Raw genomic sequence first — 15215 nt, forward strand, 5'->3', positions numbered from 1 at the left:
TTTAAGAAGCTAGGCAACTCTTTCAAATCAAAGTCCATTAACTGATACTATTTCCTAGATCAACTACTGTCAATTACCTGAGAAGTGACTGTGTCTCACAAGAGAGTGAGGTGGTCCTTGCACGTGCTGGGCACCTTTGAACAGTTTGTCTCAGAGCCCTCTTATCTTGGACTTCCCCTGGCTGTCATTGCAGCCTTGACTCTTCAAAAGCTTGTAACAAGTCAAGGCTGCCTCTTTTTTGAACTATGAGTACCAAGTTATTTGTTTCGGAGTTCAGCTCAAAGCTAATCTTGCCCCACCACCTTCCCCTGGCTTAGATATTTGGGCAGGGAAACTCGTCTCAAAGCAGCTTCCAGATGGGAAACTTGGGGAGCAGAGAGGGTTGCATATCCTCTGTGTGCTGTGGAGCTGAGAGTTTGTGGACCTTCTTTGTGCACTGCTTTAGGGGTAAATCACATCCAGCACTAAATTTGGGCTGGAAAAATATCTTTTCAACCCCATGACGGATCGCACAATACTCTAAGCTGGTTAAAAAGCTCTGTGCCCTGCCCTACAGACTGGTGCAGGTTTACTATCAGTTTAGCTTTTGTTGATTTTTGTGCTAATTTAATCAAGTGTAACTGTGGATAAGATTGTTGCTACATGTAGGGTGTTTTCGTATGAATTTATATCCTGAAGTGGATTGGAATTTGAACTTTCCAAGGTACGAGTATATGTGATACCAAATTTTTGTTTTATCTAAATATAGTTAGGTGAAGAATGAAGTTTGCCTACTATGGATTATAAGTTAGCTGAAGAACTCACAAATGTAATACTGATGTAGAACCCAGCTCCGGTTCTGAGGTTTTATAAAGAAGGGTTACAACTGAATCTTTGCTCACATGGATCAGAAATGGTTCATATTTCAACATTAACTAATGTATCAGCTGTTTGTTGTTTACTAGAAGGAGGTGAAAACTTGAAGCTCCAAGTTAATCACTGCTGAGTAATTGAATCTGATAATTGAGATTGTGAAGTAATGGCACAGGGTGGTCTGTGAATTTCACCTGATGAATTTTCTGCTAAGATGGGAACAGGTGGTATGCTATTAACTTCTCACTCTGTGAAGGTTTTGGAGACTTCAGATCCCTCCTCTGTGAACCCTAATTTTTAGACGGGGAACGGGGGACACTTTGGGTCTTACAGTAGGAAGCTGCCACAAACATGCTGGGCAATCCAGACCCTGATGCAGGCCAAGTGGATGCTTGAAAACCTTCTGTGTGGTTTTTTTTGGTTTTTTTTTTTTAATTTAGTTGGTTGGTTTTTTTCCTGGTATGTTCTAATGAAAGAGAATTGTAGTTCTGATGCCAGCCCAGCTAAGGTTCAAAGCTAATACGCCACTCATGGCAGGTATAAAGAGTTTATAAACAAATTCCTATATACATTTACAGCTGGTGCTTCAGCATTGGTTGGTGCTTAGGTGTTACAGGAGCATTGCTCTGTGTAAATCAGTAGAAAAGCTCATCTTCCTGGAGGAGAGTCTTGGCTAACGTATGAGAATGTGTATTAGTCAAAGCGAAAGAGAAGAGACTTGAGCTGCACAGAACTGATTCTGTGGGACTCTCTTTTATGCACTTGGGGTGACTCACAGAAGGGGAGAAAGAGCAACCTAGACCCTGGAGGCTAGCAGCAGAAGACAACCAGTATCAGCTCTCTGCTCTTGCTGTGCCCTGGAGCTAATCAACATGTTGTGAATGGCATTGCCCTTGGCACATTTCAGCATTTTTTATGGAACTGCAGTTCCTGTTTACAAAAGCCACATCTCAGAGCTGACCTTGTGCATGTGTAAAGGAGTTTATCACAGTGTGAACTTGGCAGTTGTTGGTTAAAAAAAAACCAACAAACCACCAGAGAGCACTGAATACTACCAATGGTCCCAACTGATTCCGCATGTCAAAACTGTCTCAATCTTCTTCCATGCTGCCTCATGAAACTGGCAGTGCTAGCAAAGGAGCAGCTTCCATTTAATCAGAGATGAGAGAGGTTCCTGGGTTTTGCTTTATCCAGAGCCTTCAGTGATTTTTATTTTAATTTTCTGTTCACTTTTTGGGTGTGCTGCCAAAGTGGTTTGAGTTACACCCCTTGCCAAAAACAGTCTTGAGAGGGAGAATTGGACTCATGAGGCAATCCAATTTGTGGCAACAAATGTGGAGTTTGTTGGGACATTTCTGCACATGAGAGGTTGTGTGGTGGAAGGGGTGGTGGGAGGTGCCTGGGCAATGCTGCTGAAACAGCGGGTAGCAAGGTAGGATATGGCTGCATCCATCTGGAGTCATGACTAAATACTCCAGTCTATCCACTGCAAAGAATGTGAAAGCATGGCCAGTGGGAAAGGTTACTGCTGTGTGAATCTGTGGCAGTTTGACATTGCTAATGGGCTGCTGATATCATAGTACAAAACTCCACGATAAAAGGTGGTTGATAAGATAGGGACTTACATGGCAGCAAATCCTTCTCTCGCCTGAGCCCAGTCTGTGATGTTGTCACGACAAAGTCTCCTTGGAACAGCTGAGCATACTTAACATTCAGGATTGTTTATTTTAAGCACCTGTTTACTTCACTGAGCATAAAGCTTGGCACACAACTAACACAAAGTTATCTTAGTAGTCTGCCGAGACTAGAATGGAGAACACAAGCAATTTAAAATTAATAGTGACAATTTTGTTTTCCTCAGCTGACAAGTCTATCTCATGCATATGTAGCATGTAATTTTCAATACATGGAATCAATATTTCCATTTCTGTACTGAATGTTAAGAAGGAGTCTATGCTGGAAAGCCACGTTAAACCTCTTCCACAGCCTGTGGAAGTGATCTGAGTAAGATTCCTAGAATCAGTAGACAAATAGATGTGTAGTACGAACACAGCAGTACAGAGCAAATTTTTTGGGAGTCATTTGACTGCCAATGTGGATTGCAAATGGAACCAGCCAAAATATAGTATTTTTTTGAGATTTGGGACCCTCTGGATCCTACATAAACAGTGAATTACAAATTTTCAATGTAGTGGTTTAAAGCAGAACAAAATGTTCTCATGAGCAATAGAAGATTTACATTATGTGGCTATGTTCAATTTGTTCATCTGTCTTCTAATCCTTTCCCTTAGTAAATGAATTTCAAATCTCTCATTGACTTCAGGAATACACATGCACAGATTTTAAGGTCCTAGGGGATCTTCACCATTGACTAGTTTGACTTGCTGAGCAGCAGTCTGGTTACCTTTCACCTTCTCTTCTTGCAACTAACTGAGTGACTAGGGACTAGTGATTGATTGGGAGCTTGTCATACAGAAAAGCATCTTGTTTAAAGACCCTAGGTGATGGAAAGCTTAGGATATTGTTCGGTAAACAGGAAAGTTTCTATTTTCTTTTCCTTTTGTTTCTCTGTTTACCTCACTCAACTACTGTTCTTTTAAATTGAAGAATCTTCCCTTTAACTTTCTGGGAATACTAATTTAAATATGTTACTTTATGTTGTAAAGGCAAAGTTATCTGTGTTAGTGAAAGGCAGGTAGAGAGGACAGCAAACGAAATATTTGGGATCCAAGTTTTTAAATAAATCATAGGGAAGTGAGTTTAGCACCACTCTGGACCAGCCCACAGGCTCTAAGAATGTCGAATATTGCTTAGGAACTTGTTCTGTGTAGTACTCAAAAGTTGAAAAACTGTAGGGCCAGGCTGGGCTCTCTGTTGAGGTGATCTGAGTAAGATTCCTAGAATCAGTAGACAAATAGATGTGTAGTACGAACACAGCAGTACAGAGCAAATTTTTTGGGAGTCATTTGACTGCCAGTGCCATCCTAACATTTCCAACAAATGTTCTTTCTGCATTTGATTAATATTTAAGCTACTACATGCAGGGAAATCCACAGTTTTTAATCTGTCAAAATATAACCATCAATCTGATCTATCTGGCAAAATGACATTTGGGTTGAAAACAAAAAACAAAGCCCCTAAAAACCAGTAACTGAGCAAAAAGGAAGTATTTCTTTACTTGCAACATATAAGCAGGCTGATCCCACTCCGACTTAGGGAACTACTCAGGTTCCTTCTGTGCAAGGACACTGGAGGAGGTGAGCGAGAATTGTTTTGATGGGTAAGAGATTGAGCTGTGAATCATATTGTTCTGGGCATCAGACAAGAAAAGATGTTATCCCCACCCATGGAGCTTTAAAATATTTTGAGAACAAATCACAGCAAGTGATTGTAACAAACCACTGGAGGAATGACATGTTGGAGGACAAAACCAGCATCAATGACAATGAACGAAAGCCAGGAGTAGTAAAATGTTCTTACTTTACAGCCAGCAAGAGAAATCAGAAGCAAGAATCTCCCCACCAGGAATACAAGTGCAAAGAAATGACTCCTTGCTCTCGGATGCCTGAGATTTGGTTTAATGCAGAATGTCATCTACACTCTTACCCCTTATCTCTCTCTGATCTCAAGTCTGGGCCATCGTTGCAGATGTACAGCTACAGCTGGAGCAGTCTGAAGTGACTGAAGTAGGAATCCTGGGCTATTGGATCCTGTTCAAACAGCATAAGTGGGTGGGTTGTTTGGGACATGTGTAGAACACAGTATATGTAGGAGACGCTTTCTGATAAAGATGAGGAAAGGTTTGGCTTTGGGTCTTAACGCATACTTAAGTACTTCACTAAAAATATGTGGAGCTGAGTGGCTAAATTCTTTGCTGAATGAAGGCTTATACCTGTGTTTTGCTTCTGCCTTCCTGAAAAGGAGCCATTGGGGCCAAACTTCTAATTTCTTGGTTTGGGTACAAAATTGAGTGCTTCTTGAGACATTTTCTTTGACCTAAGCATAGAATACTCTCAATAGGCTTTCACCATCTGGAAAAGTATTTTGAAGCTTCTTCTCTGTGCTTGGCTATCTTGGAAGCTCCTTTGGAGGGGTTTGCAATGGCCCTGAGGAAGAAAGATGCTAGAGAAGGCTCTTTTTCACTGTGAAAAAAGTTTTGTCCTTAGGACACTCATACTCACAGGCATTTTTGGAATTGTCTACTCATGTCTGTCTGTTTACCAGAGGGATATGTGTGCTTACTCTGAAACAACTTGTCATGAGGAAGCTGCTGTATGCTCTTACTTGTTTCTATGGATCCAGAAGGTGAGAAAACAGGAGCCCTTTGTTCTGAACAGCAGCAACAGGAGTACTGCATGATTTACAGTAAGCCATCCCGAAGCTAGAAGAATGACCTCTGATTGCTTATAGATTATCACCAATGCAGGAATGAGATGTGCAAAAAATGACCAGTTGTGTTTTGTAGCAGTGACTTTATCGGGTAGTTCCAAAAATGTGGACTCGAGTAGAAAGTATGAACCTTGTCTTGTTAGAGCAACACTGTCACGTGTCGAAAGCATAAAACTGAAGCAGCACAGAAGTTGTGAAGGTTTCTTATCAGTAAGAAAAAAGGCTTACGCAAGTGACCTCTGTTTCAATTTACCCTTTAAACCCAGAGGGATTAATTTAAATAAACTGTAACTATTGTACCTAGGACTTGCACAGTGTAAGAGCCAAGAACACATGATTACATTCTGGCACACAGCGAATTTGGTAAAGTTTCTTAACATGCTATTAATAATAGAAAAAGAGGAAGACAAACTCTGTAGCCATTTGGAGGCAAGGGCAGAACTTTGGTTTCTGACCACTGGGCAGAAGTTGAAGTAAAATCTAATTTTATGTCTAATAGGTACCTGCTGATAGTGCTATTCACTAATAAGGTGTTGCTGACTCAAAACGTGCAAAGAAAATTTCTCCTTGGTTGGAATTTCACATTCCCATGTTTAGGGTGGCTACTAATGTGGCACTGATTGATTTAACATTAGCAGGGAAGACAAAGAAACTTCAAGATGATTGGTATTTGCTGTCTGTCTTGCAGCACCTGTACTGGTCACTCTGGGATTTTCACAGCTGTTTTTATTTTCTCTGCAAAGTCTATTGCTGATGCTGTTTCTGTCATTCTGTTTATCTGCTCATTTTCTCTGTCTCTCGTAATATAAAGGAGAAGGGACAGTGATGCATGGTCAATAAAGATGAGACACAGTTTGGGGAGATGTCAGGAATTCAAAACTCGAGTACAGAGCACAGTTCTTTGTCATTTTTGACAAAGAGTATTTAAGATTTTCCTCCATGTGCCAGGGCTGAAAAACTCTGACATATGTAAGGCATATAGTTTTCTCTGTCATAATAAATTCAGGAAACATTTTGTTTGGGTATGTGACCAGCATTGCTGAACCTAGTAAGGGAAGTGAATCAGTGGTTCTGCTCCCTGCTTTGGAAAAGAAGTTTCAGGAAGACCAGATTTTCTCTTTCCAACTAATGTACATTTGTGTTGTAAAGCATTCTGTACGTGACAATACCTTTCCCTTCTTACAGGTGGTGGAAAAAGACGTGGACCCAGAAACAACTCTGCTAACCTATCTACGCAGAAAATGTATCCAGCGTCAGAAGAAACTGCAGGCAGCTTTAAATGCCTACAGCATTTCCTAATTGTTTACTGTTCTGCCTGTCACTTGAGTGCTTGTGTGCGGAGTATAAGAGGGAGCATTCTGGACGGTCTGGTATTTTTTGCTGGCAAAGAGTACAGCTGGTATTTCAAGCTTAAGCCATAGCAATTTTTAAATAATACACTTTAAATATATTTTAAATAATTTATTAATACTGTAAAGGGAAAACCTTCAGAAATGCTAAGAGTTAGAATATGGTGGAAAGAACACAATACTGAGATGACAATAACATTGAAGAGAATTTAGGTTTGTTCCATGCAAATCATAAAGAATTTTCTGGCCAAAACATTAGAGCCACTTGAGCTGCTTGATGTATCATCCAATAATTTGAATACTACTGGACAGCTAATATCCAATAACTTGATAATCCTGTGGTATGTCTATTGGGTGACCCAGAGATGCAGACTCAGGGTTCTCACTACAGGCTGTGGGCATGTTTAAATGAGCAGATGCAAGCAGTCACATTTCACTCCTGTTTGAAACTGGTCAACACATGAGTCAGATTAACTTCAGGAGCTGGGTAGCTATTACTGTGATGCCCAGACTGGCTGTACTAGGTTTGGTAATATTGTTCCATGTTTTCCAAGTTTTTGTCTGACCAGCTAGATGTATACATATGCCAAACTGTTCACATCCATGTTGATGTATTCCTTAAAAAGAATCGTACGTATTTATTTCACTATGCTGATATGTTCTATTTGTCTGGGATCTGAAAGAAGTGTGGGGATATAAAGCACTCTCCAGGGTTTCCAGCAGAACTATTAACAGCCCTATTTTGTCTGACTGTACTTTGGGTGGGTAAAGTTCAAAGGGAAAAATAAGTGGCTTGACTCTTGTGCTTGTGTGCACTTCTTACTGCTAGACCTTTTATGTCTAAGCTTGCTAATACCTAGTGCAAATAGCTTTGTAAAGACATAATTGGAGCTCTTCAAAACCTTCTGATCTTCTACATGAACACTATCGTTAGGGTCAGACACACTTTGAGAAACATTTTTTATTGAGACAGATTAGCACTGTCACCCTGAGAAACATTGGATGGCATAGGAAAGCTGTATTTCTGCTGAAGCAGGCACATGATTGTATGAAAAATAGATGAGGTGCCTAGACACGGTTTAGCAGTGGACTTGGTGGCATTAGGTTTACAGTTGAATTTGATCTTTTCAGATGTAAATGATTCTGTGATTTCTATGATTTTATGAGAACAGTCAATACCAGAATCTTTGCAGTGAAGGTGCAGCGAGTTCCCTATACCATGATGCCTGTTGCTTTTCCACAGACCTATTCTCTCGGCACAGGCATGTGTCCATTGCCAATGAAACAGCTGTTCTTTTCCCACCAAAAGCTCTCAGCATTGGACAACTCACTTCACATAAGTATCAGTAACTACTTGCCTTATAATGAGTGAAGGAACTCAAAGCAGAATTGACTTGAGGAATTCTCTCTTGAAATCCCTTTGCAGAACACTTCAAGTAATGCCTGATTATAAAGTGGAGATATTTGCTCTGCAGCCTGTGGAGGAATCTACATAGTCCAGTCCATAGACTTTGAGAGCTCCCAAGTGTCTGTGCAGAAGTTCTCTGCATCTCCCTCCTGTGGTTTTATGGAAGCCATGCTACTGGGCAGTGTGCTTGGATGGTTTTGTCTCTAGTAATGGGGAAGTCATTATAAAGGGGGCCAAGAGAGAAGCTGGAGTGGCCAGACCATGACTCTTGAGATGCAGGTAGCTTGTGAGCAGTTCAAGTGCAGCTCCCACGTCCGTGCAATACTGTGTGATTTGTAGTGCTGGATGACTGCACTGCCTGGGCGCCTTCTAGGTGGTAGGAATCTCCAAGTATAGGAAGGAGTCAGCTACCACTGGCGAGAGATGCTGAAGGAGATGTCACCATGCATCTCAGGGATGTGGCCATACGCCTGAACAACTCCTGCTCAGCAATTACTGAGTGCTTTGTGTTTCCCTTACGTCGTTTTCTTTTCCGAGTCTAATGGAAAGTGGGAACTGTTGAAGTTCAGGGATGTTATTGTTTATTCTAAGAGTCTATTAAAACATGGACAATTTCCTTATTAGGGCTTTGGGTTTTTATCTCAAAGTTCACATGCCAGCATTTGAAACTTTGCTTGTGTTAAATTATGAAATAGAAAAAATGAGTGCTTAGTTTCCAGCAAGCACTTGTTGCTAAGTCTTTACTGACAACAGTTTGAGCATACTTCTGCCAACTCTCTTCACGTTTTCCTTGATTCCTGTTCTGTCAGTGGGCCTATGTGGAACCAAACTAGGCTGTGGAGAAGGTGGATGTGGTGCTTGCACTGTTATGATATCCAAATATGATCCTTTTCGGAAGAAAATTCTGTATCCTTTGCAATTGTAACTCTTCAGCGAAGAAGTGAAATGGGGATAGATCCAGGTTCTTGACATTCCAGAAGTGGTACTATTTAAAACAAAGTTATGTAATGTATGGTTCTGCCAAAACGTACTCTTTCACTTTCAGAGCATAAACTCGAAAGGCTAAGAGAAGAAAATATTTTTCCTACAGCATTGCACAGTGCTGATAGAGAACTATTTCATTGTGCTCTGAAATATTTGCACTGACTCTAGCATGCGGGCTATCTGCCTTTTTCTAATTCAGCAAACCTTTATGTTCCTTTCTTGCAATGTGATATAACTTTTCTCTGTGATGACCCAAATGATGATTACTGTGATAAAATCTTTATTGCTGTTCTGTTACTTTAATACTCTTGCTTCTGTGTTTCAGCAGATATTTTTTCTCTACTTCTGTTGTTACCTTTAATGTTGCTCTGAGACATAAACGTTTGAAGAGTGAAACAATGGAATCAAACAAAAAGGGAGGTGGAGAGAGAGGATGGAGCAGAGGGACAGGCCCCAGTTTATTTTTACTGAGGGGAATGGAAAGCACTGAAATCTTGGATGTATTTGGAATAATGGTAGGAGATACTTTAATTTAGGATCATCTGACTTAGTGATTCTGCTTAGTAACCTTGGCCTTGAATAGGATATCTTCAGGGACATTATTCTGTTTTGAATGAAATTAAATAAAATAGCTAGTTCCTATAAGAATTTTGGCAACATTATTCTATTTTACCTTCAGCCTGGACTTTCGGCCTGTGTGTACCATCTATAAACCGCTTCGTAGGTAAAAGGGCCCAGAGCTCTGTGCTCTCCTGTAACTTTGCGAATGGGCCAGGCCAGCTGTATAATGTCTTGGTATTTGTAGTCCCCCTCTATAAATTTCTTACATGGATTCCATAGCTTAACATGTAATGAGGATGTTTAAAGTTGTTATTTCTAGGTCAAATCACGTGGTGCCTACTCAGTTTAAACTTCAAGTGAGGTTCATGAAAACTTTGGCCAAGTAGAATCATAGAATCATAGAATGGCCTAGGTTGGAAAGGACCTTAGAGATCATTTAATCCAACCTCCCTATAGGCGGTGTAGGATTTGGCTTGTAACTAGTACCTTGTTGCATCTATTTCAGTTCACCTGTTGTATCCAATGCTACAGTTTCTGGCTACTCTTCAATCCTCCTGCTTCGTTTTCCCTTTGTTGAGCAGCTCAGTCAAAAGATATTACCTTAATTTATTATTTTAGCCACCATACTGCCAATGCTTGCCTCTTCCCTGTCTGTGCCCTGCATCATGTAGCTGTAACTACTGTTGAAGGCATAGGAAACACAAAATCCAGGCTGCATCCAGCCCAGGTAAGCTATTAATACTGGTAAACTTTAAACCCTCTGTGTTTTCTTCCGCTGTTAATTAATCCTGTTCCAGGGTGTTGGGACCTCCATCATAATGTTCAAACTGGGAGTTGGACTTTCCACATGAGTAGCATTTACTTGGAGGAATGCCTACATAAAGGAATCAAACTTGCGGGTCAATGCTGTGGCTCTGTTATGCCCTGACAAGTTAACTGGTGCTGTCCTGGCTGAATTGCTGATGCTTTTGTTCTCAGGCTACGTGGCTCTATTTGGTTCACATTCTGGACCAAATCCCAGGAACTGGGAAGACTGATGTTGTGGTGAAAAAACCTAAATCATGACTTGGAGCCAGGAAATCTGAGCTAGGTTTTGGCTTTCCTATGGCCTTCCATGAATGACCTTATTTTCTCATGCTGCATAGTTAAGGACCTTCCCTGCAGTAGTGCAGTGAGGTTTGGTTCAGCAATGTTTCTAGAGTCCCAGAATATTCTTTGTGGGGAGGAGCGATGGGAATGTGAAGCCTTCTAGCAAGATGTTATAATGTGCTTTTTATGGAAGAAAAGCTGCCTCAGCTTTGCCAGAGACACTGCTCCTTTAAGGGAAACTGTGATTCATCTCAGTGTGTACAGTGGATAGGATTTGTGCCAATATCTATCTGAGACAGTAAACAACAAAGTGAAAAATATGTTAGATATGCATGAATGGATGACGGCTAGTCTGACCTTTGTTTGCTTGTCTTTTTTACCCCTACCTCCCATGAAGACTACACCAGCTAAGATTTGAAATTCAAACTCAAGTCTATACAGGTAGCCCCAACCTTTCTAGCACAGTAAATCTGAAGTACTACTCATCTCATCAGAGGCTTCTAGTTGCCTTCAGTTACATTGGGAGTTCAAAGCATAGATGCAGACTTTTCAGAGTGTCTTCTCTGAATTATTTGACCGTCTCCTCAGGGAACATTTGATGATGATCTTAGTTCCTCTGGTGAGATTTATTTATTTATTTATTTTAACAGAGATGTTACAGAAACAAGCACAACAATGAACTTGCCTTAATATTATGAGCTGATGGCTGTTGTTACTTTTTCTCAGGAGAGAATAGCAAAGAGTCATGGGTCCCAATGTGGCTTTTGCACTCCAGGCATTGTCATGTCCATGTATACCTTGCTTCGGAACAAGCCTGAGCCCAAAATGGAGGACATAGAAGATGCTTTCCAAGGTAATACTAGTAGCCCTGCAGAGCTGTAACCTGTTCTGCTTTCTTTACATTGGCTTTACCAAACTGAATGAAGGTGCACCTTTATTCAAAGTATTTTGTTGAAAGTATCTTATTGTTATGTTAAGAACTACTTTTTCAGCTTGGAAACTGGCCAGGTACTATGCAGTGAACAAAAATAACCTGTGGAAAAATCTCCTGGAAGCTCAGTTTTTTATCTTGAAGCGGATGCAAGTGGCCTCAGTCTTTGATTAGAACTCCACTAAGCTTAGCACAGAGCAAAAGGTGGCCTGTCCCTGCAGAACTTTTAAGAGCCTCCACATCTTCTTGTTTAGTCATTGCTCTCACAAGAGTCTGCAGAGGTGACAGAGCATCTGGGCTAGCCAACCTCAAGTAAAGGACCCAGGCAGCATTACACATGATGGAGTGGGGCAGAATCCAACTGTGAAAATGATCTGAGAGGCTGCTGTTGTTACTGAAGTTAGAGGTGTTACCATGCTTCTGAGAGTGACCTGAGAGGAAATCAGATATGGAAGAAAGCAATCTCTTTCTAATTCCTGAGACTGGATAGTTGGTATACTGTTTCAACTCCCACAGCTGAGATAAATGAATGCTGGATAAGGCAGATTGAAATATTTTCTAAATTAATTTTGATTTAAAATTTCAACAAAAAGAGGTGGTAGGAATGTTGCAAAATTTCCTCCTCCCAGGTTTTTAATTAGTTTTATCTAGATTTGACAGGCTTTTATCAGAAACAATAAAATGTTCTAAAAGAAAATTTCTCGGTCAAACAGCACTAAATCTTTATCCTTTTGCTCTGGTAATGCAGGGAACTTGTGTCGGTGTACAGGGTACAGACCCATTCTGGAAGGATACAGGACATTTGCTAAAGTAAGTGGCTTCAGATCATGTTTAAAAAAATCTGGAAGACTGTCTTTCTTTCTCTCTGTTACTAAAATACACCATGAGCTGAAATGGGGCAGAACACACATGCTATAACAACCAGCTCCAACTGTTGACCCCTTCGTATGTGCTTTAAACATTAATAATGCAGGAAAACCAACTTCTTTACTCCAGTGCTCTACTGGAAGTGGAGCACTTTAATAGGATCCACCTGGTGGTCTCTTTTTGGATCACAGGTTATCAGACTGTAATTCTTTTCTGTAAGTCTCTGAAAAACTTGACATCTCTGCATAATACAGATTGCAGATGATTCCTAATGTGGAAGAAGCGTAACGGTGCGTGAATAGGGACATACTGCGGGGGAAAGTGATGAGAAAGTTGCTTTCTGGAAGGATCAGCTGCAGAGTTGAAATAGCTCTGGAAGCTGAAGGCACTGTTGTATAGCTCTTGCTCAGAACTCATCTGCTGGTTTGGGCGAGGTACGAAGCTTTGCCATAAGTTTTCTCTTGTCCCTTTGTTCCTGAAAGACTGCTGGAGGCTGTGAAGAAAAGTAGGTCGTTAGGTACTTCAGTGATTACTAGCCACTTACAGGGCTACGCTGGTATTAAGATCAAAAGGAAAGACTTTAGAATGCTGCCCATTAATTTCGTTTTATTATCCAGAATTCCAATCAACAAAAGAGAATACAAGCAGGAGTGATATCCATTACAAATGGTTGATAAACCCAGTCGATATAGTCTACTTGGATTTCCAACAGGCTTTCAACATTGTCTCACCAAAGGCTTTTAAAGACAATAAGCAGCCATGGAGTAAGAGGGAAAATCTCTCTATGGATGAAAGATTGGTTTAAAGGCAGGAAATGGCAGGTAGGAGAAAATGATGGATTTTTGCAATGGAGGGAGGTCACTGGTGGAGTTCTGAGACCTGTGGTGGGAGCAAGGCTGTTCCAGTCATCCATAAATGAGATAGAAAAAAGAGGAAGCGCTGAGTAGGCTGGGATGCCTCAGCCTGGAGGAAACATCAGGCAGGTGAAGGGGCTTGACTTGGCCCATATACTGGTTTGTATTGACCTCTGGTAAAGATCTACAAAATTGTGACTGGCAAGTTGGATGTGGACAGACATCTGCTGTTTGCTGCCTTTTCCAGCACAAGAGTAAGGTGTCAAGAAATGAAACTAGCAAGAATCAGGCTGAAAATCAAGGCAGATGGTCTGCCATGTACCAGGCAGCTGACCTGTAGAACTCACCAGAAGGTGGTGTGGGCACCAAAAACGTTACACAGGCTCCAGGGGAGACTGAGCTAGTAGTTGGATAGAGAGAGATAGAAACCACACTGGCCTAAGGTGGTGCCCTGAGCTGAATGCAATCGGATGCTCGTAGAGTACTAGGTATTTTATTGTATGTCCTTGTGGTGTATGTACTCTGCTCTGAGTATCTCCTCAGGATACAGCTCCAGCTGTATCCAGATATGCCGTCTGAATGATCGGAGTAGTTCTAAACCAGATCAAGAGGTCTATCGGTAAGCTCCTAGGACATGGCCTAGCCATCACACTGCAGGATACTGCCTTTCATTGACAAAGGAAACACTTAACTTGCTTGGCACCTTGAATCTCCCATTTCTGCTTTGAATATAATGAATGTGGGATAAGTTTCTCTCAAAAGAGAATCAAGTCTGCTTCATTTCCTTGGAATCTGCACATTTTTCTCAGAACAGTTTTTGTCCCCACAGGACTTGAATTGCTGTGGCAGAGTAGCCAATGGCACTGGATGCTGTCGTAGTGAGAGGGAGAGTAGCATGGTAAGCTCAATTTTTAAAAGCCATAACCTCAATTTGCAATATAGCATTAGAGTTTTGATGTTTAAGTCACCTCTCTGGCTCTACTGCAGTGCAGTTATTCAGAGCCATCTGAGCTGGTTTGAATGTCTGGGTCTTGGAAAAATGTGACTGCATATGTCTTGGTGATCATGACTAGCCATCATGACACATTTTACAATAGCGAGCTAGATACATTCCTTCCAAATCTGTGAGGTGCAACACTTTCATGAAATAGCATGGTAACAACTATAAGCAATGTCTTAGTGGCTCTTGGTATATTGAAGTGCTATCCATCTTGCTGTGAAAACAGATCTTAAAATTGGCTAACTCCTCAGCATGATGTTTCCCAAACTTTGCAGTCCAATGATGAATGAATCACCATTCCAATAAATTGTACAACTTTTTGGAACACCTGGAGGAAAAAAGTTAATCACATCTCACGTATCAGTTGAGGTAAAAACAATGTAGAGATGAAAACAAGGAAATAGTGCATAAAGTAGTGTGAGTCTCTAAAAAAAAAATTAGGAAAGAGAGAATATAATGAAAGTCTTTGTCAGGAAATTCCAGTGAATTCCCATGGATTCTTTGTTAGGAAGCATCCAGTGTTGTGTGGGATATTCCAGCAATAAAGACTGCTCTAACTTCTTCTGTCAAAGTAGTTTGTTAATGAAAAATGTTACTGAAAAATTCTTCAATTTAGGGATTAATACAAGGGGAGGAATATATCCTATAAAAGTTGAGGTGTTCTGACTTTTTGTAGAATAGCTGAAGCATGCTTGTTTCTTCCTCAGAATGGGGACTGCTGTGGAGGAAAAGCCAATGGTCCAGGCTGCTTCATGAATGGAAAAGAAGACAGTGTGGTAAGGTGATTCCTGACTATCAGTTTTTTCTCTATTTCTGATGGTTGTAAATGTTGGCTCCAGCCTGTTCTGTCCCAAATTCCAAGCTTTTTAATTTAGCTGCATTTATGCAAAGCAATGTAGACTAGTTTATCTTTTATGCTGGTCTTACCTCA

General features: G+C 40.8%; 1 protein-coding gene across 2 annotated transcripts in view; it reads left to right on the forward strand.

The window, feature by feature from the left end:
• Positions 1 to 15215, forward strand: part of XDH (xanthine dehydrogenase) — a 50410-nt gene that overhangs the window by 711 nt on the left and 34484 nt on the right. Inside the window, exons 2-8 of one of the 2 annotated variants that reach the window (XM_009877262.1) lie at positions 6427 to 6484; positions 8808 to 8904; positions 10162 to 10270; positions 11359 to 11485; positions 12312 to 12380; positions 14114 to 14182; positions 14992 to 15060. In XM_009877262.1, coding sequence (XP_009875564.1) covers positions 14180 to 14182; positions 14992 to 15060 — 72 coding nt within the window. In that variant the 5' untranslated portion in view covers positions 6427 to 6484; positions 8808 to 8904; positions 10162 to 10270; ... (1 more) ...; positions 12312 to 12380; positions 14114 to 14179. The remainder of the gene's footprint in view (positions 1 to 6426; positions 6485 to 8807; positions 8905 to 10161; positions 10271 to 11358; positions 11486 to 12311; positions 12381 to 14113; positions 14183 to 14991; positions 15061 to 15215) is intronic. The other variant, XM_009877261.1, reaches the window with a different exon arrangement.

This window comes from Apaloderma vittatum, unplaced genomic scaffold, assembly GCF_000703405.1.
Source record: "Apaloderma vittatum isolate BGI_N311 unplaced genomic scaffold, ASM70340v1 scaffold17979, whole genome shotgun sequence".
Classification (NCBI taxonomy): Eukaryota; Metazoa; Chordata; class Aves; order Trogoniformes; family Trogonidae; genus Apaloderma; species Apaloderma vittatum.